General features: G+C 41.9%; 1 protein-coding gene, 1 long non-coding RNA gene and 1 other non-coding gene across 4 annotated transcripts in view; 2 read left to right on the top strand and 1 right to left on the bottom strand.

Annotated features, from left to right (window-relative positions):
• JAZF1 (JAZF zinc finger 1) overlaps positions 1-27,680 on the top strand; it is a 321,880-nt gene that overhangs the window by 43,838 nt on the left and 250,362 nt on the right. Inside the window, exon 1 of one of the 2 annotated variants that reach the window (XM_070617573.1) lies at positions 24,903-25,038. The exons of the other annotated variant lie outside the window; for it this stretch is intronic. Within the exon in view, the coding sequence (XP_070473674.1) occupies positions 24,984-25,038 (55 nt within the window). The 5' untranslated portion in view covers positions 24,903-24,983. Of the gene's footprint in view, positions 1-24,902; positions 25,039-27,680 lie in introns of those variants that run through there. 2 annotated transcript variants of the gene reach the window in all.
• Positions 15,727-15,832, top strand: LOC139083151 (U6 spliceosomal RNA). The gene has a single exon (XR_011539720.1). It is a non-coding gene; the product is annotated as a U6 spliceosomal RNA (small nuclear RNA).
• On the bottom strand, positions 17,926-19,916 carry LOC139083046 (uncharacterized). The gene is made up of 2 exons (XR_011539538.1): positions 19,737-19,916; positions 17,926-19,580 (listed from the first exon to the last, which is right to left on the bottom strand). It is a non-coding gene; the product is annotated as an uncharacterized lncRNA (long non-coding RNA).

The following is a 27,680-nucleotide window of genomic DNA, read 5'->3' as shown; positions in this document are numbered from 1 at the left end:
GAAAATTGTTCTTGGAGATCGAACAGCTCATAGTTTGCTCCATTTTGAGTGATAGTGGAAGTGTCATTCATGCATGCGTTTGAGGTTCACTGAGCACCTGTAACATGTAAAGCACAATGCTGGGCATTTGGGAGGCAGGAAGAATCAGGCATGAATCCCATCCCTCAAGGTCCTTACAATCCAGGAGAGATAACATGCATATAAGTAACTATAATACAAAATAGAAAATGACATGATAGTATAAAAAAAGAGTGAACAATAAACTGTAGGAGTTACAAACCAATATATACACACACATGTATTTTTCAATCATCTGTTCTCATACCCTTGAGAAGTCCCCTATCTTAAAGCTTCTATTGTCGCCTGTTTTTTTTTTTTTTTTTGCCTGTTTTTGAACTAACTAAAATTACTTGATTTGGGTATAAAAAAAAAAATCACTGTTAGACTGGGCTCCTATTGGTGCTCCTCAGGAACCATGGTCCTGTTTTATTTCTTCAGTAAAATACAATACTGGTAAATTTAAAACAATACTAGAGACCCAATTCTAGATATTAAAACCATACATGTTTTGTTAGAGATTTTCATTGGATATGTCTTTGATGCTTTTTATAACGGAGAAGTCTCCAAATTAAAAAAAACGAGATAGTGTCCCAACGTTTGTGAAAGTTCTTTTGGAACAGCCAGTATTCCCAGAGTGCACACTACATGCCAGGTACCGTCCAGTGCCCAAAGTGGAGGACAGTGAGCAAGGGCTGACACTCCTACTTTCATGAAAACTTGGGTTTCAGTGAGGAAGACAGGTGATAAACAAGTGAATAAATGAACAAGATAACATTTCTGATAGGCCCAAGTGCGAAGAAGGAAATAAAATGAGACCAATAAAATGAGACCAATAAAAATGGACAGTTGTACATGAGTTTTGCAGGTGGCAGGTGGGACAACATTGGTTAGGGTCAGGGAGGACCCATCTGAAGAGGTGAAATTTTCTCTGAGACCAGAGTGATGTGAAAGATTTTCTGGAAGAACACCGTCCTTGGCAGTGAGCACAGCAAATGCAGAGGCCCTGGGGTAGGAGCAAGTAGGCCTGTTCAAGCAACAGAATGAAGCTTCATGTGGCTCAAACATTGTGAGTGAAGTTGAATGGAGAGGTGGGGTCCTGGTAGGCCACAATAAGGAGTCGTTACAACAGATAGGCTCCAACCTAGTGTGCAAAAGGCCATTTATCTCAAGTTGAAGCCAAACTCTTGTGCCCATCTTCCTCTACTTTATATGTGGGACGCTTACCACAGCATGGCGTGCCAGGCCGTGCCATGTCCGCACCCAGGATCTGAATTGGCGAACCCCGGGCCACCGAGAAGTGGAATGTGCGAACTTAACTGCTGCGCCACCAGGCCGGCCCTGAAGCCAAACTCTTAATATTAATACTAGGTTGAATTCTGGGTCCTGAAAACAAGTTGCTGCTAGATAAAGAAAAAAAGAAAATTTCTCTTTCTGTTCCTGGGTCCTCCTGGCGGATTTTAAAAAGTAAACACAATTTGCACATTGTCTGTGTCATCATCTCTCTTTATCAGGATCCCTTTATCTGGGCAGCAGGTGCTCTTAGGATTCTTTAATTTTAGTTCCCCATTGTGATGCCCCTCCCCTGCTATATCCCTATGGCGTTTCATTTTCTAAATGTAATTTTACCTTTCTTCCCCTTTTAACCATTCTCAATCAAAACTCTCATTTCTTCCAGGCAACAATTCTCACTGGTGGTAGGAAAGCAAATCTGATTCATGGTGTGAATAGCTGATATAGTTTGGTCCGCTTATGAAATTATTTGCATTTTTAAAAGAGCCAAGTGAATCTCCTGTTTTAATGAATAAGATGGTAAAATAAAGATGAGTAAGTCATTTGAGAGGTTTGGAGGAGGATCTTTTTTCCAAAGGGGAGAGCCAGCCTTGCCTGCTTGGCAGTGTCTGCTTTTTATGGCTTCTTCCTTTTCTCCACTCACAGCTTCTCTCAAGAGCTCCATGTATATCCGTAAAGATTCTTGTGCAGCAGCAGCAGGAAGTTCCATATTTGGAAATGGTGTGAAGGGTCAGAGATGGGTTAGGAGTGAGGATGGGAGAGAGCGGTTGCTCTCTGGGTTTATCAATTCTTTGTAAATTGAATACAAATTGAGAGCTAACTATATTTGGGTATTTTGGAAATTTCACCTCCAGTCGAAGGATAAAAAAGATTGATTACAGTTGACCTTTTTTCCCCGTCTATGTTTCATTTCCACTCTATGTTTATGCATGTGGATGCAGGGTAATTCTGAATAACGGTAATGATGAAGGGCCATCATTACACAGAAGATCATTCTGTGCTCCTAATTAAAATTATGGCTGGAAATTGCTTCCTTATGTGTAGCTCAAATTGCCTTCGCAATAATTTCACTTTACAACTTCTAGCTAATCCTCTCCTTACCACCCTTAAGAATCCTTCCTCGTCCTTGAAGTTGACTCCTTTGAAATCTTTATGGGCAGTCCTGGTTTCCCCTAAGCCATGAGTGTCCTGATACTTGGTTCCCACAAGTCTTCAAACTTGTAAGCAAAGCAGTCTTTGCTCCCTTTTCTCCCGCTGAACTTTTAATGAGCCGTGGGTCTGGAGCACGACTTGATTTCGTGTTGCGGTCAGTATTCTCAGTTAGCTGAGCCTTGCCCATCCTGAGTCTCCCTAATGAATTCATTGCTGTCTTTCAGTTCCAGACTGCCACACACTGTTTACGCTCATTCGTATTCTCTAATGGTAATCAAGTGACCAATAACTCCCATGTTTTCAAAATGAGCAGTTCTTACATTCCAGTTCATCAGTGATGGTAGGAAAATTACATATAATGATATTCTCCTTGGGATTCCAGCTAAGAAATGTTTTAGCTAAAAAATATCTGACCGTGGGGGCAGTACTATCAAAGAGGGTTTTTTTAAAATCAATATTTTATGTGGTCCGTCTCTGACCCATATGTTCCAGGTGGATTGCTTAGTACAATAAATTTGAAGGTATGTATTTTAACATTTTTTTATTCCATCGGATTTGAAGAATCGTTCCTAACAGTAGCACATTGAGAGAACTTGTGCTGTTGGTTTTCCCATAAGGGAGGAAACTTTTGAGAAAGAATGCACATGGCAAAGCCACAGCCTGGTTTTCCAACCCAGAGGTTAGAAAAATCAGGCCATGTTTGACTCTCTAAAAGAATGGTAACAGACCTCCTATGCAAATTGTCGGATCCTGCTCTCTGGGATAAGCTCTGCAGATTTGTGGTTGGGGCTGAAAATGCTTATTTTGGTCATTTGTTGAATGAATAAAAGAATGTCGTGTCCAGAGCTTTGTCAATACGTGCAAAGAGCAGGTTGTAGGGCCCAAATGTCTGTCCTTTTTACTTGTTTATAGGAAAAAGAGACGACAATTATGATGTTGAGGATATTTAAAAAATTTCTAATCATCTAGTGCATTTTGTGGTATTATTTATGTAAAGAGAGAAGGTTGTGGTGAAATAAAAAATGTTTTGGAAAGCCTTTGGCGGTCTTTTGTTATTTCCCTGAGAAAGTTCATTGTGCACATTCAGGTAGTCATTTAGATAGATGTTTTTGTTGAAGTGACAAAGAACAGTGTTGTTTTTGGTTTTCTGTTTGTTTTTCTTTTTAGGTGGTGTGGTTTACGTGCCTTGACTTTATTTTGATTTTTTTATTGAGGTAACATTGGTTTATAACTTTATATAAATTTCAGGTGTACATCACTGTATGGACCGCATTGTGTTCCTCGCCAGAAGTCTAGTTGCCACCCGTCACCATACACATGTGCCCGTTCACCCCTTTCACCCTCTCCCCAGCCCCCTTCCCCTCTGGTAACCACCAGTCTGTTCTCCGGGTCCCTGTGTTTGTTTCATAGAACAGTTTTGAGGGCCTTCTGTCCTTGTGAATGTACACATGTCTGACACGCAGTTCAGTCATATTGTACTCAGCGTTCCTAGTCTTATGGAAATTAATAAACAATTTTTAACATCAAGAATAATTTGGTTTAGAAACTACTATGATAGGTCAAGGCATCTTAAATCTCATATGTGGTTATGTTAAAAACCTACCAGAGTCTCTGATGTGGCATCTGGCATTCTTGGTTCCTGAGAGCTCTCCAGGTAGCGGTGATGATGAGCCCAGTATGGGACCACGCCCATCACTCTCAGAGAACAGCCATTCATGAGGAACTTCCCGGAATCCATCACTTTGACTTTTCATGATCACAGTAAGAAATCCTTGGGTGTGATTCAATGGCAAAGCAGTTCTCAGGACAAATAGTGGAAGGTTAGATTATTCCCTATTCTTTGGTGCGACCCACATGCATTTTGTATTCTATCCAGTCTCTTGTTGTGTTCAAGAGATTGAGGGTTACAGTGAGGGCAGGACAGTAGACTAAGAAATGGTGAGGGAGCATCATTTCAGAAAGCTCGATACCAGCTAGACTCTGGATAACATTGGAGAAGTACTTTAGAATTTCACATGTACTATCCCACTTGGCCCTCAGAAAACCCTTGGGAACTGAGTAACACAGATATTATTTATCAGCATCCTCATTTTCCGGATGAGAAAACCAAAGCATCAAAGAATTAGGTGGCTCACTGAAGTTCACTTGACCACTAAATGCTGAAGCCTTGCAAGCTCTGTGATGCCAGGTCTCGCACGGGAGTGTGGATATGGGCTAGTCACGTAAACTCATGTTCTTTCCGCCCTGTTTATAAAACATGCAAGAATTTACCTTTCAAGTCATGATGAGTGTATTCTGTGAAATGCACTTATGTTTTGACCACTTCCTGGTTGAATAGAATTAAAGTTTATAGCCTCTCGGGACATGTTAAAAATTTTTTGGTTTTTTTTTGTCTCAATTTTGTTCCAGTAGAGTCTTTTGTCTCCCTTTGAATTTAATGAGAAAAACCTTGGTCTAATAACTTTTATTAAAGTGAATACTTGTTGTATTAATATATTGTGTGTATGTCTAGAGGCTTTCAAGTAATGTGCACACATTAAGATGAACTAATGAACTAATAAACTGTATCAGTGTAAATCACTTTAATAAAAACAATAATGAGATTTTTAGCATACTTGTACAAATGACACAAATATTTGTATTTAGGTACTGGCCACATAAATAGAATTTTAATTCATTGTTTTTTTTTTTGACTCTTACCAACAGAGTTACTGTTTAGACATTCTGACATTTTATATCTAAAAGAATCAAGTAGTAGTAGATGGATGTTGACAATGTTAGATGTAAAAAAACATGTAATACAATAACTACATATACTCTGATCCCATTATTTTTAAAAAGAAATTGTGTGTGTGTAGAGAGAGTCAGCGAGTTATCTGGAAGAATATAATGTACCAGGTTATCTCAAATGGTGGGATTATGGCTATTTTTCCTTTCTATCTTTTTCTTTTTTTTTTTCTTAAATGAACATATCTAACTTTTGTAATCAGAAAAAGGTTACTTATTAAAATGTTACTTTAATAAAAAAATACATAAAAACTTTTTCTATTGCTTTGTTTTCCTAAGTTAAAAAAACCCCTCTGTCATTACCCCTTACTAATCCCCTTTGAAAACTGGAGAAGTTACCACATTGGTAATTTAAATACAGATCTCTCCCTCCGAAGCACCCGGGCCTGCTTATTCGACAGGCAGAACACTGGTCCTCAACTCAGGTGAATCAAAATATTTGGAAATGGGGCCCGGAAGTCTGCATTTGTATCAGGCATCACAAGTGATTCTGATGCACAATTAAATTTGAGATTCACCCTTCTGATTGCAGATTTCCTCATGTATTTTTATTCTATAATGATTAAAGCATCTTCTAGACTTTTTTCATCTTCAAAGTTTTTAATAAACGTATGTCCACATAACATCCATTTTATTGTCAGGAACACTAAAAAGAATAAATGTTCCCTCTAAAATATAAGATTCAGAGGGAATCATCTGTTCAGCAAGGGTTTTTGGAGTATTTTCAGTGAGCCCCCCTGTAAGAGCCTTGGTCCACCCTGGGGAGCTCCTGCTGTTGAGGATGGAGCCCTGACAGTGCTGGAGTGGGTCCGGGAAGGGAGACCAGCATTCGATCGGAGAACTCAGTGATTCTCAAAGCTTCTCTCAGAAGTCTACTTCAAACTTGAATTTCCCAAAGAATAACTAACTTTCTTCTGTTCATTTGTCTCTTAGCCAGAACAATTGGTTATCTTAAGAAATCAGTAAATCAGCATCTTGTATTCTGAATGGTGCATTCTTTGGAAGAAGTTACTGTGTCAGGAATTCACACAATTGGTGTGTTTATTTTGAATGCATGCCATCGTGCTGAAGGTACAGTGCAACTCTCCTTGGTTTCCTGTTGATTGAAATAATTTGCAGTAAGTTAGTGCCAAGTATAAACTCGGAGACACACTATCTTGCTGAATTGGCCTTGAAAGGTGGCTCTCAACTTAGCATGCATAGAATCACCTGGAGGGCTTGTTAAAACAAAGATTTCTGGGCCCACTGCCAGATTTCTAATTCAGTAAGTGTGGGACTAGGCCTATGAATATGCATTTCTAATAAGTTCCCAGATACTGCTGATGCTGCTTCGAGAACCACCAGACTGAAAGAAACGTTTCAGTGATAAGGATTACAGTCACATGTACAATCTGTTTGATTTTTAACTCAGAATTTAATGTAGCCTCCTTGAACTATGATTAGATGCTGCAAACAGAAGGTTATCCTTTTTCTAAATGAGTGGTGGTTTGTTTTTGATGTTTACCTCCAGTTTGAGGAAACCGAACTGTTTAGCTCTGTTTTTTCTTTTTAGACTCCCGAGCTAAATGAAGTACTATTGGTTTTCTCTTTAAGGGTTAACATGAATTAAGGCAAGCCTGATGAACTGTTTGTATCAGCCAGACAGGTAGGGCAACTCCTCCTGCAAACCTTTCCTGAAGCAGGCCCATTCTGGGGCAACCAGATAGACTAGGTCCCATCCCAGTTACACAGATTCCTCTGGGCATCTGCATGCCCCAGACTAAGCCCCCTTACCCCACCCTACCCCCAGGTGGGCTACGCCTATGGTTCCGCCTGTTTCTCTTAAGGTCATTTGCATTTAATAGTAACTCTTAAAACCTTCAAAGACTTAAGGCATGACTTACAAGGCCAGAGTGTGTTGTTTGGAAGAAGAACCTGTCCATTTTCCCTTGGCCCAACACTCATAAGGTTAGTCTGGGGCTCCTTGGCCTAGAATGGAGCTGTCAGTAGAATCTTTGTCAATTCTGTTCATAAGCAAGTCGCAGAACTTCTTGGACTGTCCTGAGCTGCTGACCGCTCTGGGATATCCCAGAGCCTTGCCTGAGTGTTTGGAACAAAGTATTTGTCTATTCCCTGACCTTTGGAGGCTTGCAGGCAGGGGCTTTGGCCAGAAAAGCCCACCCCACCTCCTCTAAGGGAGGTCAGTTCAAGAATGTGCTTTCCGATTGGCTAGGAAGATTCTCAGGGGTCAGGAGGGGACTGAGCCTGGGCCTAGAGAAGAAAGGACCTGTAGGGTCCAGTGGGACTCGCCCTCTCCTCCTTCCTCCCACATATGGCAGAGTTACCCTCCATCTTTTAGACCCGAAGCATACTCCCAAGGTGGGCCTAGAGACAGTAGTGTCCCTGATGCGGGCTTAGGGATGCAGTCCTTTTGAAAGGTGGTCTAGGAACTTAGCTCAAAGCTGCATATCTCACCTCACACGCACCTGCTTTCTGTTCCTCGTCATACTTAACCTCCTGGCCCTCATGTTGTCCCAAGCTCTTTCCTGCCCCAGGGTGCAGACTTACTTTTCCCCACCTGTGCCTGGCTTGTTCCTTTTCTTTTAAATCTGTGCAGAAGACACCCTGTGAGAGGCCTTCTCTATTATGGTCCAGCCAGCCCTGCCCATCCCTCTCTCCTGCTTGGGCTACGTTTTTTTCTTGCTATTTTTTGTCACTGCCTGAAATTTTATTGTTTATGTGTTTCTTGATTTATTTTTCTCTCCCCTGCACTAAGACAGCAGAAGATAGGGACTTTTTCTTATTCAGTGCTGTCTCTCCAGCACCCAGATCATTACCTGACAAACTGTAATTATGCAATAAATATTTGTTGCATGAGTAAGAGAAAACACAGCAAGCGTATTGCTTTTGCTTGGAGTGGTGTGTTATTAGGGTGACTTTAGAGCCTGATGGTGGTTATGAGGGAACTACACTCTGTCTGTCCCTAGAGGGACCCCTTCCTGGTTTCTCTATTGTCTGTGGAACATGGTTGTTCCCCAGCTACTCTTGAACTGCAGGACAAGGCCAGAGTAAGGTGGAAGAGTGCCTTATTTGCCAGTTTTGAAGGGAATTTGTCTACTTGGGCTCTGATGGAGTCATCCAAAGGTCTGGTTTTATCTGCAAAACCAAACTTGGGACCAACCTTGGTGTTGGGTTGGGAAGCCCCGTGCATCATCTGATTGAACTCTAAGCCACAAGCATCACCCATCCATCATTTGGCCCTGATGAGGAGTAATTGTAGTGCAGCTCAGCAAGGCTCCACAGTATCATTTGTTAGTTCTCTCTAATGCTTGCACTGGGATGAGGGCGGTGGTGAGGTGAGACAGGGAGGAGAGGTAAAGGAAGATGGCAGCCCAAGCAGCTTGCAATCGGTCCAAAAGGAAGACCCTCAACTCTGGTGCTTTGAACACCAGAATGATGTTAATCAGGGGATTTTTTTGTGTCAGCATTGTCAACATTTACATTCACTTTACACATTGGATTTGCATCTGAAAAGACCAACTATAATCAACATTTAAGGGATAACACTCATATTTGCATATGATTGAGCAGACATGTTAAGTAATTTTAGTCTGGCTGTTGCTAGGAAACCAATTAATAATGCTCTACATTTCATTAAAAACGGGGTTCTATCTTTGCTTTCATTTAACTTCACAATTCAGCTGCTTGGGCTGCTCTTTTTCTCCCTCGGTAAATTGTGACAGATAAATTATCGTTTTACTAAATTTATTTCTGTGATTACAGTTGTTAGTCATATCTGTCAATACAACTTCAAGGCTTTTTTTTTTTTTAATGCTTTAGAGCGGGGAACTGAATTTTAACTGTTAATCCTTTTTTCCTCTATGGCTTATGGGGATTTCAATCATATTTTTGTGAAGGCCTCACAAATTGTGGGTTAACAACAACAAAAAAACATGAAAGCAATCGCTCCTGCTCCATAATTGTACCTTCTCAGTGTGGTGACTAATAATTAGAATATTAGTCACTATTCAGAATGTGACAGACAGCTGATTAAGCATTCAGCTGCATTTTGTTTCTCTCTGCCTTTCCCTGGTTTGGAGGCTAGACTAGGTTCTGTCCTTTATGTAGTGCAATTAAAATTTTCATGACTTGATTTTACATAATAGACTCCTGCTCTTATGAAGAGAAAATACATTTTTAGCAACTAGAAGTGCCTCTTTGAACCAATCAACTGGGCAGTTGCATTTAAATTATAATGACGTTTTGCAGCTTAGCATTTTGTAGTATTGATCTGGTCAAAATGCTCATTAAAAAGCAAAATGAGTTCCTATTCACATCTGTTTCACAGTATTTCAATCACTTTATTTGGGTAATGCATACAAATGCATCTGGTTCTTCAACTTAGCTGAAATGGCGATCTCGCCCATTTTGTAAGGGCTAAGTCAAGCAAATTAGAATCGGCTTTCATATTCGATACTCCACTTTGGTCTTTTGGATCTGAAGGTATAGTGCCTTCTAGTGCCAAAAGAGGACGTGGTATTTGGAAGCAGATAGCCCCGGAGTCAAATTCTGGCTCAGCCCCCTCTGGCTCTGTGCCTCAGTGTCCTCATCTGTCACATAGAGAAGAAAAGACAGCCCTGGGGAGAAGACAACACCTAGGATTGTAAAGAGTGGGTCAGGCAGTGCATATCTGGCAAAAATTCCTCCCCTGTCCCTCCAGAACTCCTTGGGCACTGTATTAGGTACGAGGGCTGCTATAACAAATGCCACAGACTGCGTGGCTTAAACAATAGAAATTTATTTTCTCACAGTTCTGGAGGCTAGAAGTCCAAGGCCGAGGTGCTGGCAGGGTCAGTTTCCTCTCAGGCCTCTCTCCTTGGCTTGCAGGTGGCTGTCTTTTCCCTGTGTCTTCCCTCTGTGTGTGTCTGTGTCCCCCCTCTGTGTGTGTCTGTGTCCCAGTCTCCTCTTCTGAGGCAAGAACACCAGTCAGATTGGGTTAAACCCACCCGAAGAGCCTCATTTTAACTTCATTTGCTCTTTGAAGGCCCTGTCTCCAAATATAGTCACATTCTGGGGTATTGGGAGTTAGGGCTTCAATATATGAATTTGGGGGGGACACAATTCAGCCTATAACGACACTAACCCAGAAGCTGCACATGGCCCGTTGCTGTCTTCGGTTCTTTGGGTGTGGGTCGTACTCAGTGGTCAACGCAACTGGCACATCATCCGAAAAGGAGTCAGGAAATGGGGTTCTTTGGTTATGGCTTGCCTGGTTAGGTCAGAATTGATCAGAAATGCTTAGGAATACTTGACACACTCCTCCCCATCCCGCCTTATTTTTAGTTTTTATTTCAACCTTTTTTGGATGTATTCTAAGGCCACTTTTTCATCACGTTAGTAGTACAGGAGGATCATGAACCTTACGACCTTAAGGTCCTATTTTTACCCTCCGTCATTACTCGATGTGGATACATGAGGTATAGGCGATAGGGATAAATGTCCGTTTCACTTTTTAAATGAATTGTGGAGAAGAGTTTAGCTCTGAGATGAGCTAGCAAGGGCCAGACTTTGGGGCCAATACACAAATGGGCAATTAGAATTCAGTGGCACAAATACTGTAGAAAATGTCGTTCATTCATTCAGCTAATACTTAGTAAGCCTACTATGTGCCACTGTGCCAGTCACTATGGTTACAAGGAGAAATAAAAATAAGCCTGCTCTCTGCACTAGAGCTTATAGTGTAGTAAGGAAATAGACTTGAATCAAATAATATCACAATTCTAACAGTACAGCTCTGGTAAGTGTGGAAAAGGAAAGGCATGTGATATTATGAGGGTGAATAATGGTGGGGATCAGGGATGGCTTTCCTGGTTCAACTGCGATCTGAAGGGTGGTGAGGCTTACTTTGAGGAAGGGATGGCATTTGGGGATGTGGTGCTGAGGTGGTCATGAGTTAGAATATAGGTAAGACCATTTCAGGAGAGCAGACTGCATGTCCAAAGGCCCTGAGGCAGAAAGGAGCTTAACATGGAAGGCAGGAACTGAAAAAAGGACAGTGTAGCTAGAGAAGAAAGGAAAGGAGGGTATAAAGAGAAAGTAAAGGAGGATGTAATGAGAGATGTGGGTTGGAAAGCCTTCTAGGAAGACGGGGCTTGTGGGGGGAGTTGGAAAAGCCTTCCTAGGGAAGTGACATCTGTATCTTTAAGTATAAATCTAACTGATTTCCTCTGGCAGAGAAGAGGGAGAGGCATTTTTAGATAGAACATCATAATTTGGTGTGTGGCTGAAATGTCACTTATAGGAAGGAACCCCATCATTCCAGTTAATGGAAGTTCATCCTTCAGTGTGGTCAAGGTAACTGGGAGTTTACTAGATTCACCATATTGAGGTGTATGTGCCTACACCTATGCAGGGGCTCATTAAATAGAGAATGAATGAATGAATGAACAAATGAATGCTGTGTTACTGAGTGGGTCATGTTGGTGGGTGATGGTCCAGAGTTGACCTAACCTCAGAAGCAGTGAAACATTAGTGTTAAACCGTTCAGGTCTGGTGAACCAAGGGAGGGCTGGCTGCACTGTCTTCCCAGGCCCAGCGGTCCCCCAGCCTGTGTCTCCTCCTCCTCTGCAGATCTGGGAGGGCCCCTTAAATCCTGCCCGCTGGCCCAGCCTCACCCTGGTTCCCTGAACCAGTCCCAGCTCGAGGCAAGAGAGACCAGAAACCACGCCAGTCCCTGGTCCGGGTCAGCAGTTACTGTTAGGCCGACCTAGGTCACAGTGGCCTCGTTCTGGCAAGCGAAGTTCAGATAATCGCATAAGCTGAGCAGCAGAGCATGTTCCGGACATAGTGGGCAGTCCTGACTGGGGGAAAGATGTCCTGTCTGCAGGGGAGGACTGTGGGGAGAGGCTGCAACAGTAGGTTGGGAGCACATTAGAGAAAACTCTGGCAGCTGTACCTCTGACGGAAGGACTCGCATGTCATTCGGTTTTGGCTCGGGCATGAATCTTTCTTTCTTTCTTTCCCCAAAGAAGCTAAAATCAGATAGAAGAAGATTTAAAATTGGAGCTTAGAATTTTTTTTCTACTTTTAAGAATTCGGTTACTTAAATAGAAATAAACAAGGATACTTACTGGCTGCTGTTAGGTAAGAATCTCTATCTTTCAAAGGTTTTCATAAATGTAGAGAATATTCGTTGATCCTGAAAACCAAGATTTTCTTCCCAGGTGAAAATTGCCACCAAACTATCCTCTAGGTCCGAAGACAGCTTGAGAGAGCTACTGATGGCTTCACATCCAGCTATACCAAAAGATGACAACATCGAAGGATTATTATAAATTGAGGGCACAGATTTACTGTGAATAATGGAACAGCTGCCTAAAACAACATCTGAGAGGCAATTACCTCCAGTCTAATTTGGTGAACGTGGGCTTCCTAATCGGTGGCCAATTAAGTACTGTCAGTTCTTCTGGGCCCCACAGAGAAACGTGCAAACCTGAGACACTCTTATCTGCCTTGGCCACGTGTGCACATCTGCGCTTCTGTTAAATTTGACTGTTTTCAGCTCAAGCAAAGGATAAACTGGTCTTTCACTTTTAGGAGATTAAGGAAACACTATTGAACACCCCTTGCCCTGTCAGTAGGCACAAGGTGTTGTGGGATGAAAATATTTTTTCCCCGTGGGTTTTGTATGAATAGCGGGGAAGAAATCACATGGATGTGGGGAAATAGAAATGGAGCTCATGCTAAAAATCCTGGCATTTATATATCATGCTACATCTCATGGCTTTGTAGATGACTTCTGGATGCTACGATCCTGTTTAAAACTATACTTCTCACAGGGTTATTCTTTTTATTTTTTTTTTGAGGAAGATTAGCCCTGAGCTAACATCCACCACCAATCCTCCTCTCTTTGCTGAGGAAGACCGGCCCTGAGCCAACATCCGTGCCCATCTTCCTCTACTTTACATGTGGGACGCCTGCCACAGCATGGCTTGGCAAGTGGTGCACAGGTCCGTACCTGGGATCCGAACCGGCAAACCCTGGGCTGCCAAAGCAGAACATGCAAACTTAACCACTGTGCCACTGGGGCCAGCCCCAGGGTTATTCTTATTTTGTGTTTGTAGATAATTTTAATTACGTCTGCATTTTACCACCACCTAGGTGCTCCTGCTGTTACCTGGCTCCCCGCAGGGGCAGCTCCCTGGCCAGAGTGGACGATAAAGCACTAATATAGCAGGATAAGGGAAGCCCTGAATTTCATGGGGGCAGTGAGAGGAGAGCAGTCTGGAATCTGGAAAATCTATGGGCTTAGGGTTTAGTTGTTTAGCGTCATTGAGGTCTTACGCAACCTGCAGGAGTGGAGAATTGCCAAGAGGCCAACAGTGCAGAACTGGGCACATCCTCCAGTTGGGGTGGGTTTTCCAGGTTAGTTAAGCCTCAGCTGGGCAGTAGCTCTCAGTAAATCATCAGAAAGCTTGGGAACATGTGCATGGATTCCAGGGGAAAAGAGCTGCTTGCAACTAGCTGTTCAGACATCTTCCTCCACCTCAAGGGACAAAGGGAAGGATGCCTGCCAGTTTGCCTTCATAGTTATTCACTTTTTGTTTTTCTGGGGTTTTTTTTAGCACTTGATACTATGACTTAACCTCTCTATGCTTCAGCTTTCTCAAGCAGCCAGGTGTGTTTGATGAACTGATATCAGAGATTTCCTTTGGCTGTCCTGTTCTGTGATTCTGGAAATCTGTTAGGGAGTTAGTGCAAAGAAGAGAACAAGCATCTGGTCCTCAAAGACCTCTACTCTGATTAGGCAGTTTCATTAAATGTACAAAAAAGAAAAAAGAAAAGAAAACACCACAAACACTTTACAAGATAAGGGATGTCGCAAGACAGAAAGGGGCTGATGGTCCCTGCCGTGGGCGTGGGTTCCCAGGGGAGTCTTTACAGAAGTGGGAGGGTTTGGATTGCATATTGCAGGACAGGCAGGGTTTAGAGGACGATGAAGGAGAAGGCATTCCAAGCACGAAGGTGAGGGAAGGCCAGAGAGGGACAAATGGAAAGACTGCATCTGTCTTGCTCACTACTGGATCCAACCCTTAGTAGAGGCTTGTTAGGCATCATTGAATATGTGAATATACTAGAATACAGCTGCTGGGGTAGAATTACTTGTAGATATGTTTACAGTTATCTAGGGGAAGTGGGCTGAAGGGCAGGGAGAGATAGATTAAGCAGGAGTTTTTGTCTGTTCATTGATGTGTCCCAAATACCTAGAATAGTGCCTGGCAAGAAATAGGCCTCCATAAATATTTGTTGAATGAATGAAATGATCAGTGACATGACTTCAGGCTGTCATGTAAGTAATGGGGAACATTGGAGGCTGGGAGAAAGTACTATCTAGGAAAAGTTCATGGCAATTTTACATAGAATTGTTTGTAACTGGGGGAGTCAGGAGATTTTGAAGTAGGCACAGGGTCCTGAGGAGGGTCTGAAATAGATGAGTGGCCTTGGAACAAAAGGGAAGAGCAGGATAGGGACATCCCAGAGAAAGACTTGGTGAGTGGCCATCACAGGTGTCAACAGTCAGAAGATGCCTAAGGTGTAAGGTGTGACGGAGTCCAGGCAAATTGGAAAATGATAATATTGTTGACATAGATAGGGGAAGCAAGGTAGGATTTTGTGGGAGGGGAAGGTCAGTGGGCGTAAGTGGTTGGTTTTAGACGCTTAAGTGTGATATGGGGGTGAATTGCCTCCATTAGGCACTTGCAAGTTGAAAACAGGTTGAAAGTCAAGAGATGGTTTCAGGGCTGGAGATCAGGTTTGAGAGGCCTTCTCATGAGTCTGCAGGTTGATTGGGAAGCAGCAGGTTTTGCGAGGAGACCACCCCGAGAGAAGCATGACCATGGCCTCTTTGTTCACAGGGCTGTTGGCTTCTGCTTCAGCTCCGTTTCTATCAGAAACAACTCAGAGGTCTGGAAGCTACACTGTGGTCATGTCTGAGGGAGCTTTTACTCCACAGGATTCTCCTGACCCACTTCATCAACATTTCCTTTATTTTTTACATGGGATCGTTTTGTTGCCATTGTTATTTTTCTGGTACTATTATCACCTAAGTGAAATTTGTGTCTAATGCATGCGCATCCCCATAGGAACTGATCCCCTTGTGATTTTTGAAGGACATGCTGTTCATAACTGTGTGTGTTTGTGTGTTTAAATCTCTCTAAGAAACTGAACTATAAGAACTAATTTTACAACCTCAAGTGACAGGGAAATATGTACAATATGCAATGATTGAATAAAATGTGAAAGATGCTAATATAGAGGATGTGAATTAATATTGGAGTAAAAGGACATTTGTCATAGAATACTATACCTGTCTCATTTTTACCTTAATTCCAGTTTACTAGAAACTTTTGAATAGAAATAGTTGAGTATGTTCAATTCTTGTTAAAGAACACCTTTTTCGTGCTTGTTTTGGCAGTATATATCCTAAAATTGGAATGATGCAGGGAAGATTAGCATGGCCCTGTGCAAGGATGACAGACAAATTTGTGAAGTGGTCCGTATTTTTATTTATCTTTATGAAAACTCAGAAAAATACTATTTTTTACTTTTCCAGCTGCGGTGGACCATATATTTTCTGAATCACTTGTTTTCTCCCTCCTTTCTTTCTTTCTTGGAAGTTTTTTGACTACTACACTGGCAATCATATAAAATGATCTTAGGTAAACCAGCATTCTGTCATTAATGGGAGTTTTGCCAGACTTTAATTTAATTGTATTGTGTCACTTGCCTTTTAAATAAATTAATTGTGAAAAATAATTTAGCAGCCTCCAAATTGTCAACTTCTCAGTGGCAGTTTGTGTCTGTCTATCTCTTCAAGTCAAGCATCTGCTTAAAAAATATGGATGATGATGTGGGAGTAAAACCATTGCTGTAGGAATGCAGTTTTGCAAAACTTGGCAGTTCCCATCAATAATTGAGTAGCATAAATTGTATTTACCTCTGTAGTGTCTAGACCAGAGAATTAGAACCATGAGTTTATAAAAATCCAGGTTGCTGTCTACACAAATAGAAAAGTATTTAAAAATTGTATTTTCAATGGGCTAATGATGAAGTTTTTAAAAAAGCATATGGTATTGAGCCAAGTGGGTAGCTATCTGGAGAAAGATGAAGTTGGTTCTATAACTCATACCATTAAAAATAAACTTCATCTTGGGCCTAGCCTGGTGGCATAGTGTTAAGTTCACATGCTCTGCTTCAGCAGCCCGGGGTTCACCGGTTTGGATCTTGGGCACAGACCTATGCACCACTTATCAAGCCATGCTGTAGCAGGCGTCCTATATGTAAAGTAGAGGAAGATGGGCACAGATATTAGCTCAGGGTCACTCTTCCTTAGCGAAAAAAAAAGACGAGGATTGGTGGCAGATGTTAGCTCAAGGCTAATCTTCCTCAAAAAGAAAAATTTTAAAAATAAATAAACTCCATCTTGAACAGTTCATTTTATATGTTGATCATTGTGATATTCAAAACAATTATGACAAAGAAAGGAGGGAGAAATCAGGAAGGCAATTCATAAAATGTCTGTTCTACTTCAGTTGGAAAAAGTGAGAAATGATATTTTTAACAAGAATTTCAAAATTTGAGTATGTATTCATATCTGCTTAAAATAATAAAGGGCTAGAAGAAACATGGAAAAATTAAGGGTAAGAAACATGGGTAAAAGTAAGAAGGCCTTTTTAACTATAACTCAAAATTCAGAAACCATAAAAGAAAAAGATTGATACATTTGACTAAATTCAGATAAAAAATTTTACCTGGTGAAAAACACAATAAGCAAATTCAAAAGACAAAGGACAGTCAGGGAAAAAAATATTTGCAATGGACAAAGGGCTTATCTCTCTATATAAAGAGCTCCTACAAATGAATAAGAAAATGACTGGCAGACCAATAGAAAAACAGGCTAAGGACGTGAACACATTATTCATAGAACAAGAAGTACAGATAGTCTATAAACCTAAGATCTTCAGACTCGGGCATAATAAGAGAAAAGCAAATTTAAACTATCCTGAAGTGGCACTCTTCACTTCATCACATTGGCAAAAATTCTAAAGTGTGACAATTATACATTGTTGGCCAGATGTGGAAAAATTGCCACTGTGCTTCTTGTGAGAGTACAGAATAGCACAACTTCGGAAGGCCAGTTTGGCAGTCTGTCAAGATTGCAAATGCAATTATGCTTTGACCCGGCGATTTGGGTCTGGTAATTTTTACCTGAAGGTACATCTGGCTACATATAAAGTGACGTATTATAGGAGGTTTTTCATTAGACCATTGTTGTTTTTTTTTTTAATTTAGTTTTTTATTGCGGTAACCATTGTTTGTAATAGAAAAGATTGGAAATGATTCAAATATCCATTAGTAGGAGACTGGTGAAATAAACTATGACTCAACCATACAGTTGGAAATGGTGCAGCATTTAAAAAGAACATGGGAACTCTTTGTGCAGTTTAGATCTCCAACTTATGTTATTAAATGAAAAAAGCAAGTGTAGATCAGAACATAATATGCAACCTGTAGAAAGGGGACAAAACATGAGCCTACATGCATATCTGCTTGTATCCGCATCAAGAAACATTGAAAGGATAAACAAACAAGAGAAACTCAATAAAAATTATTGCCTTTAATGGGTGGGTGGGGAACGAGGTAGACAGAAAAAGGGTGGGAGCAGCACTGTTTGCTGTATCCCCTGCTGTATGATTTCTATTTGTGAATCGTGTGAATTATTACCTATTCAAAACAAAAAATAAGTTATAGGTTTGTAAACTTGCATTTCCATGGTAATTTAGCGTATGTCCAAGGAAATATCTGCCCAGAGCTTTATCATCTCTTATTTGGACTCTTGGCTGCAGCCTCCAAAGTAGGTCTTGTTTTTGGTTTATCTAGAGCTATGCTGTCCAGTATGGAACCACTGGCCACATCTGGCTTTTGAGCACTTGAAACGTGGCTCATCCAAATGAAGATGTGCTGTAAATGTGCCGATTTAGAAGACTTAGTATGAGAAAAAAGAATGTAAACTATCTCATTTGTAACATTAAAAATATGGACTACATGTTTAATGATCATGGTTTGGATTTGAGGGTTAAAATCTATTATTAAATTAATTTCACTTATTTTTTCTCTTACCTTAAATGTGGCTACTAGAAAATTTAAAATTACATATGTGGTTTGGCCCTGTGGCTCGCCTTTTATTTGTTTTGTACAGCACTGATGTAGACTCCTGTCCACACTTGGCATGTCTTCCAGAATGACTTTCTTTTAAAAAAAAAGCTAAACATGGTTTAAAACCTTCTTTGACTCTTGGATGCCTATAGAGACCCTTTGTAATAGTCTCTGAGATGCTTCCTTTACTGGTTTTCCACCTCCCCCACATGTAAACATTGCTTCTCTTCACTCCCTGGACTGCAGGGCCCTTCATAAATGTGAGTCTGTGAACATGCTATCCTGTCTGCTTGCAATGTCCCTGAATCTCCATTTCTTCACCTTGAACATGCTAACCCATCTTATAAACCCAGTTCATATGGTCCCTTCTTTGATGAAACTTTCCCAGTTCCTCCGTGCTGTTTCCTTATAGCATTTGGTATACCTGTGTGTTTTCACACTTACCACCTAAGACCACACTTAACCTTTTCAAGATATTGTCTCCCCTGCCAGACTGTGAACTCCTCAGGGGCAGAACCCATTCTTTTTGGTATTCCCAGAACCTGAAACTGCCAGTAAATAAACTCCAGAAAGTCCCTAGGAGACTGAAGTTGGTTGTGTTTTGTTGAGAGCACACCATGCCCGGTTTGCCTGGCTGGTGCTTCTATTTGTTTGGTCTGTATATTCAAGCAAGCAGGCTCCAACCCCGTGGGTCTTCTCTTGGTTAAGAATGTTCTTTGGAATGTTCTAGCTTTAAACAGGCCAGCGTCCCTGCAGGCAGAAGATTGCAAACTGCAGAGACATCAGTAGTACCAAACCCACAGTGAGTCCTGGCCTTCAGGGCTGTGCTCAGCCTGGAGGGTGAAAGGTGTTCGTGTTTAGTCAGAGAGCAGAAATCTCCAGGCTGGCCACTTGCCCATGTTTCCAGAAGGTAAAGGTGGCAGGTGGTTGCCAGAAGGTGAAAGCATAGGTGGAGGCTGGCCAGCCGCGAGAGGCTGCGAGCTGGAATAATGAAGTTCTCCACGGTCTTGTCAACGGGCTCTTACGTCGGTGACTGTCCGTGTGTTGTTAAGATTCCCATTGTCCTTCTCTTCTGCTTGTGGGGACTTAAGCTTTTGCTGGAAAGAGAAAAGAAGAGTAATATGCAGAATATCCAGGATCTGTGGAGCAAAGATACTTAGAAGGAAAAATTAGAATTTTGCAAGAAACTTCTCTCCTTAGCTACGTAACTAAAAGGGCTCATGTTTATGCCCAGATTTTAGAAGCTTCCTTACCATTGCTCACGATCCATGTACTTCTTATATGATGATTCCGATAGCTTCACTAGGCAAAGCTTCCTATGCAGCTCTCATAATCCATGAATGAAGAGCTCTTCTTTTTGCAGAACTTCTAGGGCTAGTAGTGTAGTAGAAAGTGCAGTGTCATCAAGGAGCTAGAAAAACTGGTCTGAACCCTGGATCACCACTTAACCTCGTGTTGTGACCATAAGCAAGTTATGTCACCTTTCTAAGCTTCATTTGTCAGTAAAATGAGGTTATAAACACCTCCTGGGGTGTGAGCATTGCAAGAGGAGAATGAGTGCTGGTGCCTAACAGGGAGCCTGGCCCACAGTAGGTTTCGGTAAATAAGATTTATTGCTCCAATATGAATGTAGATTTTCTTTTGCAGCTGTCTGGCTTTGAATCAGCAAACGAGCACACCCGAGGCAGAAGGGGAGCGCGTCCTTTCATAATTGTGACAGACCGCAGTGATTGCTCAACAATGGCAGTCGGCAGTGACTGCTCCTCAGAGCCTCACCATTGTCTGAGGGAGGGAGGGGGCAGGTGGGTAAGGAGTCAGGACACAGGAGTTTGAGAACAGGCTTTGCCGTTCATTAGTCCCATGAGATTTCACTCTGCCTCCTTGATCCTGAGTCTCCTCGTTGGTAGAATGAAGATGTTGATCTTCTCCATCTCTAAAATGCTCTAGTTCTGTCTCCCTAAGGCGACAGAAGCAGGCCCCTGGCCGTGAGGCTGTGTTGTTTGTGGGGTAGCAGTTCACAGCCTCAGACTGAGAACCTGGAAACCACACAGCAAGGCTCTGCCACCTCTGAACAGCCCTGAACCGGAGGAGTGTCCCTCTTTCCCTCTGGGATTATGTTCCAAGGCCAAGGTCATCTTTCTGGGCTCCATTCCCCATGGTCTGCTCTCACCTTCTCCCAGGATCCACTTGGCTGCATTTCTGGTCTCACCAGAAATACTTACTTTTTCTGGGGTTGAGATCTATTCCTCATCATTCTTCTGACAAGAGAGGATGATCATTTTAGGAGGGAGATTATCAGGAGGCTTTTTTTTAAAGTAACTTTTGTGCTTAGTAAACATTTTTATGAACATTTTGCTTTTTCTTCGTCACTTGAGATCTGTGTGGTCCCATTTTCTGCCTCCCCATCTTATCTGACTACTCACCTTGGGGAGCTCATCCTTCATTCTTTTTTGAGATAGATGAACACAGTACTTTATATGCCTTATGACCAGATAATTGGAGCTGGCAGTAATCAAGATTTGGGGCTAATTATCATCAAAGGGTAATTTCATTGCTGCCCGTAATTGATCTTTTCTGAAACCCGCTATTGCACTTCTTTTGTCACATGATTAAAAAAGGAAAAAAAGTGCTTTTGGCAATAAGCTTTTGAAAACAGGTTTCCTACATTCCGTTCTTTTTCAAACCAACTTTACAAATTTCAAGCGTGCCTTTATTAGTGTTGTGGTTTGCCTGCTTTATATTACGTATTCAAAATAAAAGAAAATTGAAACAGTTCATCATTGAAATGAATGTTACAAAATCAGCATCTGGTTTGAATAATGAGTTTTTTGGTCCAAGTTTTTGCTTCATTGAATGAAGCTAATAAAACTGCCCTTGATTGTTAGGTCAGTGAATTCTCCTTCACTGACTTTTGGTTCCTTTCTTTTTTGAAGAAGAAGATTAACCCTGAGCTAACTGCTGCCAATCCTCCTCTTTTGCTGAGGAAGACTGGCCCTGAGCTAACATCTGTGCCCATCTTCCTCTACTTTATATGTGGGACACCTACCACAGCATGGCTTGACAAGCAGTGCCATGTCCGCACCCGGGATCTGAACCAGCGAACCCCGGGCAGCTGAAGTGGAACGTGCGCACTTCGCTGCACCACCAGGCTGGCCCCTTGTTTCCTTTCAGTTTCCAATTTGGAGGCCATGAAAGTTTCTTTCAGGAAGTTCTTTCCTAGTGGTACTTGTTTTAAGTACTCTCAGACAGCCACTTTTTGGTCATCAGCAGGGCAGAGGTGATGATGCCCCATGATCACAAAATTATAGATTTGGGACATTTGACGTATCTTGTCCACCAGTCAAGCTCTTGGAACAGAAGCATAGTGAAAACAGAGCTCTAGAGTTGGAAAGATTGAAAATTAGATGTTGGTATAGCACCCTACTATCCACACAATTCAGGGTCAGGTGTATAGGTAACTGTCCCTAAGTCTTGTTTCTACCTTGAACTCAGATGCTTGCAGAAATAATAGTTGCACCTGGGTAGTGATAATACTACCTAGAAGGCACAAAGCTGTTCCACCACTCTTGCTGATAACACACGTGCACATGCGTGTAACATGGACACGCACCCCTCGGGAGTCTCTTGAAGGTAATTGCACTTTTTGCTACTAGGTTTTCTGATCCATAGATATCCATGCTTATATTTCCAAAGCACTTTCAGACTTATCCTTTGATTTGCTTTCAGAAAACCACTTTCAGATGGATAGGGTAGACTCTCTTACACCTCTTTTGCTAACTGAGGAAGCTCCTCAGAGAACGGCTGCGACTTACTCAAAGACATACAGCTGTCTTGTGGGAGGAAGGAATGATAATTTATAAAGGCCTAGTTTGACATTTTATCACAAAACCTGTATTGCATGTAAGGATCATCCTGTATTGCATGTTGTACTTGAATGAAAAGCTCAATGAATGAAGGAACAAATGAAGAAACAAACAAATAAAACAAAATCCTAACGAAGGAAAACCCTAAGGGGAAATATCTCTAATAGATCGTAAAAACATGGAAACAAGTGAGTTCTGTTTTTTACTTCTTTGCCTATAATCAGAATTGCCAAGGGGATAGGCAGGCCTGTAGTAGATGCACAAGAAATATTTATTGAATTTCATTGAATTAGTGTTACTTACCTAATAGAAAAATGACAGAATACCCTTTTATCTCTGAATATTTTGATACATGGATTGCTATCAAAGACAAAATAGGCTGAGATTGACTGTCAGTATCCTACTTTCTTCAACCTGGTGCAGTTGTCCACTGCAGTAGGGCCTTGGGAAGCTGGAGGCAAGAAAATCTGAGTGGTTCTCCATCTTGTCAAGTAGATCTCAAGCATTCCCTTCACTCTACTTTTTAAAAAAATTTATTACCAATTGTGTTTTCTACTGTGGTCTTCTCCAGAATAAAGGGAAAACAGAAAACTCTGGGCATGGGGTTGATATGGGCTGCCAGACAAGGCTCACGGGGGAGAGCTCGGTGACTTCAGGTTAACTGAGATCTCAGGCAGCTCTGTGGCTGGGCACATGTCCGCGCACCATATCTGAATCTTTTAGGACATTTGGGGCAGAAAATATGTCGCTTTCTCACCTTCTTAACAGAACTCACCTTCTTTGAGAATCCTGGAATCCTTGCCTTATTAAATTCTTTTTAGCTTTCTAATTAGAATTCTTTGCAGTTGATTTTTTTCCTCTTGACCGTGCTTCTTTTTAAATTCTAACTCTTTAGGAGCCAAATGGATGTTTTCCTTTTTACTGCTTCATGTGTGTGATGTGCAAGTGTTCCTTAGACAGTCCCTCATAGACTTTGTAATTTAACCTTTGCAGTTTCTTTCTAGGTCCTTTCCTGAGAACTCCTGGTTGGGTTCTACTCTTTGAAGTTGACTTAGGCCATTTAAGATTCCCAGCCTCAAATTCCTGTCTCCTTTGGCTTGCCTGCTTCTTTCTTCACTTTTTGCCTCAGTTTGGCCCTCAGCAGACAAGGCAAGCTGCCACCCTCTATCTTCCCTATTTCTCATGGCTGATTCCTGAGCAGGGTTTTTGGCAGAGACAGAGTGATGAATGGAAAAAGTCGTGATTTATAACCAGTTGATGGGGTTTGAGTCCCAGTTCAGCCACTCACTATTTGCGTTATCTAGGACAAGTTAGTTCATTTGTACACACCCTAGTTTCCTCGTGTATAAAATGAGTTAAGTGGTATCCATTTCACAGTGTTGTTGAGGATTAATTGAGATGGTATAATTGGAAGTGCTTTATCAAGTGTTCAATCTATTATCATTGCAGATGCTTTTTCATGGGGAGTGATTGATACACATAGAGAGGGTGCTTAGATTATTAGCAGATGAATTATGTAGGAAAGGTGGGATGTCAGAGTTGCCTGAATAAGGAAAGGGATAAGCCAGTCCCCATCAAGGCGCCTCATGGGACGATTAGATCAATGAGAGGCTGAGTAAGTGAATTTAGAGGAACAGAGAGAACTGGCAGGAAGAGGGAAGACAAAGAACGGGAGCTGGTTTGATTATGTAGAGAGATGAACTTGGAAACCAAGGGCATGGGCTCTCTTCCCACCAAAATGTAAGAAAAGGAGCATCGCGGGGAGGCTCCTAGTTTGAAACTGGGATGCTGATGCCCTCGGGGACTGAATGCATTTGGCATCACTGGAAAGGTAAACACGAAGAGAGGTTGGAAAGTTAATCCAACCAAGAAGTTAATTGGGCCTGTGTGCGACTGTGTCCACTAGGAAAAAGCAATGCTGAGAGCACAGTACCTGGCACAGAGTAAGTGCTGAATAAATATTTGTTGAATTCATAAATGGGTACAGTAAGGATGATGTAGAGAACCAGTTGCAGAATTGAGCTGTATTCTCAGCTTAACTATCACTCTGCCTTCTGAAAAAGCCTGTCCTCTGAAGAAGAGCGTCATTGCATCCAGCTAAGGGGACTGCTGCAACCTGGGGAGGGCGTTGTTCAGCCCCCACAGAGCTTGCGTTTTCCCAGCTCAGGGAAGCCAGATGTGCCTGGGTAAGATGCGGTATAAAAGCCTTTGGTCTTAGGTCTCTCGGTTTTAATTTGAAGGCCGCTCTAAGTTTAATAAATCATCCCTATGAAATTGTTTTAGTTCTATTTTAGGATCTGGAAAGTGGAGCTTTGTATGCGTTCTTTGACAGTAAACTCAGTTAGATGTGTGTATCCAATAATGGTAATGGTGACTGTGTGTATCTTTTCCTTTGAACCACTCTGGAATGGCATTTTGTTCTGATACTGTTGTAACCCATGAGGTCATCATGTCCTTTATTCCTCCGTTGTTTGTGCACCTTGAGTTAGTCTATTTTACTTAATCTTGTGTCTCGTCTCTGCTGGTCTCCCGTGGTGGTCTCTGGCTTCGACTGCTGCAATGTAATTTTTGGCTTTCGGGGCCACTGGGGACACTGGATCCCTATGTTCCTGGCTGTTTCATGCTTCGTATCATGAAATGCATCCCCAGCTGAAGTTTCATCACTCTGAAGCCAGAAGCACAGCGACTGCAGGTACCAAGAACATTCTCCACTCTCCAAAGCACTTTTTCTTTACTCCAGGTCACCTGGCACAAAAATGAACACTGTGCCTGGCTGTATTCTCCGCAGGTGACTTGGCCCAGCCACTCTATGGTTTAGTCTTTGCATAGCATGGATGTGGTTTGTCAAATAGACAGAAGTGCTTCAGGAGGCTGGGTGTAGAACTCTGCACATGGTGAGAAAGGCCTCAAGATACTTCACTCCGTAAGAGCTGGAAACTTACTCTTGTGGGAGGTTTGTGGGTTGGTTGGTATTTGAAGGACAAATTTAAAAGTACACCTGTAACACTGGGAGGTTTAGGTGACAGATTGTAGCTTGAGTCATTTGGAATTGCTTAAAGTTTAGACGCTTCTGCTGCAGTTACAAGTTTGTAGTCACTTTTGTTCCCTCTTCCTGAGATAAAGCAACTGGGCTATAATTTGAATAACTTTCCCTAACTCGAAACCTGTCAGCGACTGAGGAAGTCCTGTAACCCCTCAGGTTTCTTCAGTCCCGGTTCTGTGCTAGCCCGCTAGACCATGGGGCCTGGTGGAATATGGCAGTGTAAACATGTGAACTGATATTTCCTAAGCCAGTGGAATTTTATGTCTCTTGCTCCACAGACTACAGTTTTCATAGTGGTATGTATGGTGTTCTGAGCTGAAAGGAGTATTTATATGGAGCCTGTCAGAGGTATGCTTGGTATGAAAACCATAAGTGATTTGCCTCACTGGTTTGTTTAAAATTTTCAGGCATAATGCTATACTAACATAGCTTTTATTCACTGAATCTCCTTTACAGTTGGGGGAAGATGACCATGTGGTGAATGAAATAAATATACCGGACTTGACCCTCCTAGCAAGAAAGGCCTGTAGTGTTTATATTAAGGGGTGATCCTCTTCTCCTTCTGCTTGGTAAAAGGCCTGGGTGTATAATGAGGCATTAATGTGTGTCAGATCTTTTGTCTCTCAAGAAGCTGGTGTTGTCTTGTAACTCTCGAGTTCTGTTTGTTGACATGATGACATGCCGTAATGGCGCATTGATGCACATGAAGCCAGGTGCGTGTCTCTGCGAGAGGTTGATGGAAGGAGTGGCTATTGGAACATTAACTCCAGGTTTCCCGACTTGTGTGTGTTGAAAATATCAAACCCAGTGTGGAGTCAAAAGCAAGTGAAAAAAAATCACTGCTCATCAGAAGAAAGCAATGGCATGTCAGCAATACTGGGGAATTTCTGTATTTGTAATGCTTTGGTCTGATATGGATTCATTCATTTTCTCTGGTTTCACTCTAATAAGTAAAGCATTTTGTACGCTGAAGTAAACTGTAAGACCCCATCCACAGTGAAGATTATTCCTGATTCCTGCTGAAACCTCCACATGGGCTTGGATTGCGTCCTAGCAGGATGGATCATGAGTGTGCCTGTGTGTCATCCTTAAAACAGTTTCCCATTCCATCTGATCCTTCCTGGGAACGCGCTGTTACTCCGGGAAGAGAGTCCAGATGCTAGATAACTTGGTTTTTCGGTTTGTTTTGTTTTTACTGAGGAAAAAAGCAGCCACGGTTGGTGAGGTTGCGAGGCAGTATTCTCATCTCATTAGTCACTTAGATAAAGTGAAAAATGAAAGCCTTTTCTCTAGAAACTTGGGTAATTCTTTCTGATTGCCTCTCCTCTTCCTCCCTCTTCTTGAGTGATGCAGTCTCAACTAATGATGTGAGAGGAACAAGTCAGGCTTGATACGTCACTGACAAGCAAAATCTTACAATTAAGCTGATTAAGTCTTAAATCGGTCAGTTTTCCAACTTTGATGTTAGGGTCTTTAATAGGATATAATTTTGTAAGTTGCTTCTTTCTAAAGGGGCCGGAGCGGATGATGAAGGAAATCGACTTGTAAAACTCAAGGGTGAGCTCGGTAGGACTTCCTTGCTTTCACTGCTGCCTCTTCCCTGAATGGAGCAGTTTTTGTGGCTGGGCTCAGGTGTCCCAGGATGCCGCTTTATCCACTTGAAAACCCTTATGTGTTCAGCTCAATTAGATTAATTGCCTTCCTCACCAGGATTCACAATGCTTTGCAGTTTAACTGCAGTAACTAAATGTTCGTCTTGCAAGTAAACGGTATTATTATTGGCCTCTGAAGAGCTATGGTTTCTTTGGAACTCATAGAGAGGAGTTTTAAACAATCATTCTAGCTAAGGTGGACTATAGGTTAGCAAATTTGTCTTCCCGCTGAGTTTTCTGCCGGCTGAGAGACATTTGCATTTAGAAGAGAGTTCTCACTCTGGATCATTTCTGTTTGGTGCCTCCCAAAGTAATTTCTGGTGTGTCATAATACACTGTACTATTTTCTGTATCTCCTGGAGTTAATAGAGTCTCTTACATACTTTTGGTTTCCAGATGGAGGTCATTGAGTTGAACCCCAGCTTTTGTCCATTGAGAGTTTACACCAAAATCCACCCTGGGTGAGACATGGTTGTATCATCAGGGCCCAGCGGAAGTCAAGGAGTGTCCTCTCCCCTGAGCTGCCTGGAAGTTAAGTGGTATTTGACACCCAGTAAAAGGAGATCTGTCACTCTCTGCGCTCTTAAGTGACCACACTTAATCTTTTAATCTCCCCTTGCCCCTCCCCCTATTCTTCTC

Source organism: Equus przewalskii, chromosome 4, assembly GCF_037783145.1.
Source record: "Equus przewalskii isolate Varuska chromosome 4, EquPr2, whole genome shotgun sequence".
NCBI lineage: Eukaryota > Metazoa > Chordata > Mammalia > Perissodactyla > Equidae > Equus > Equus przewalskii.
The sequence above is the reverse complement of the archived record's forward strand: the minus strand, read 5'-3'. Positions and strand labels throughout refer to the sequence as shown.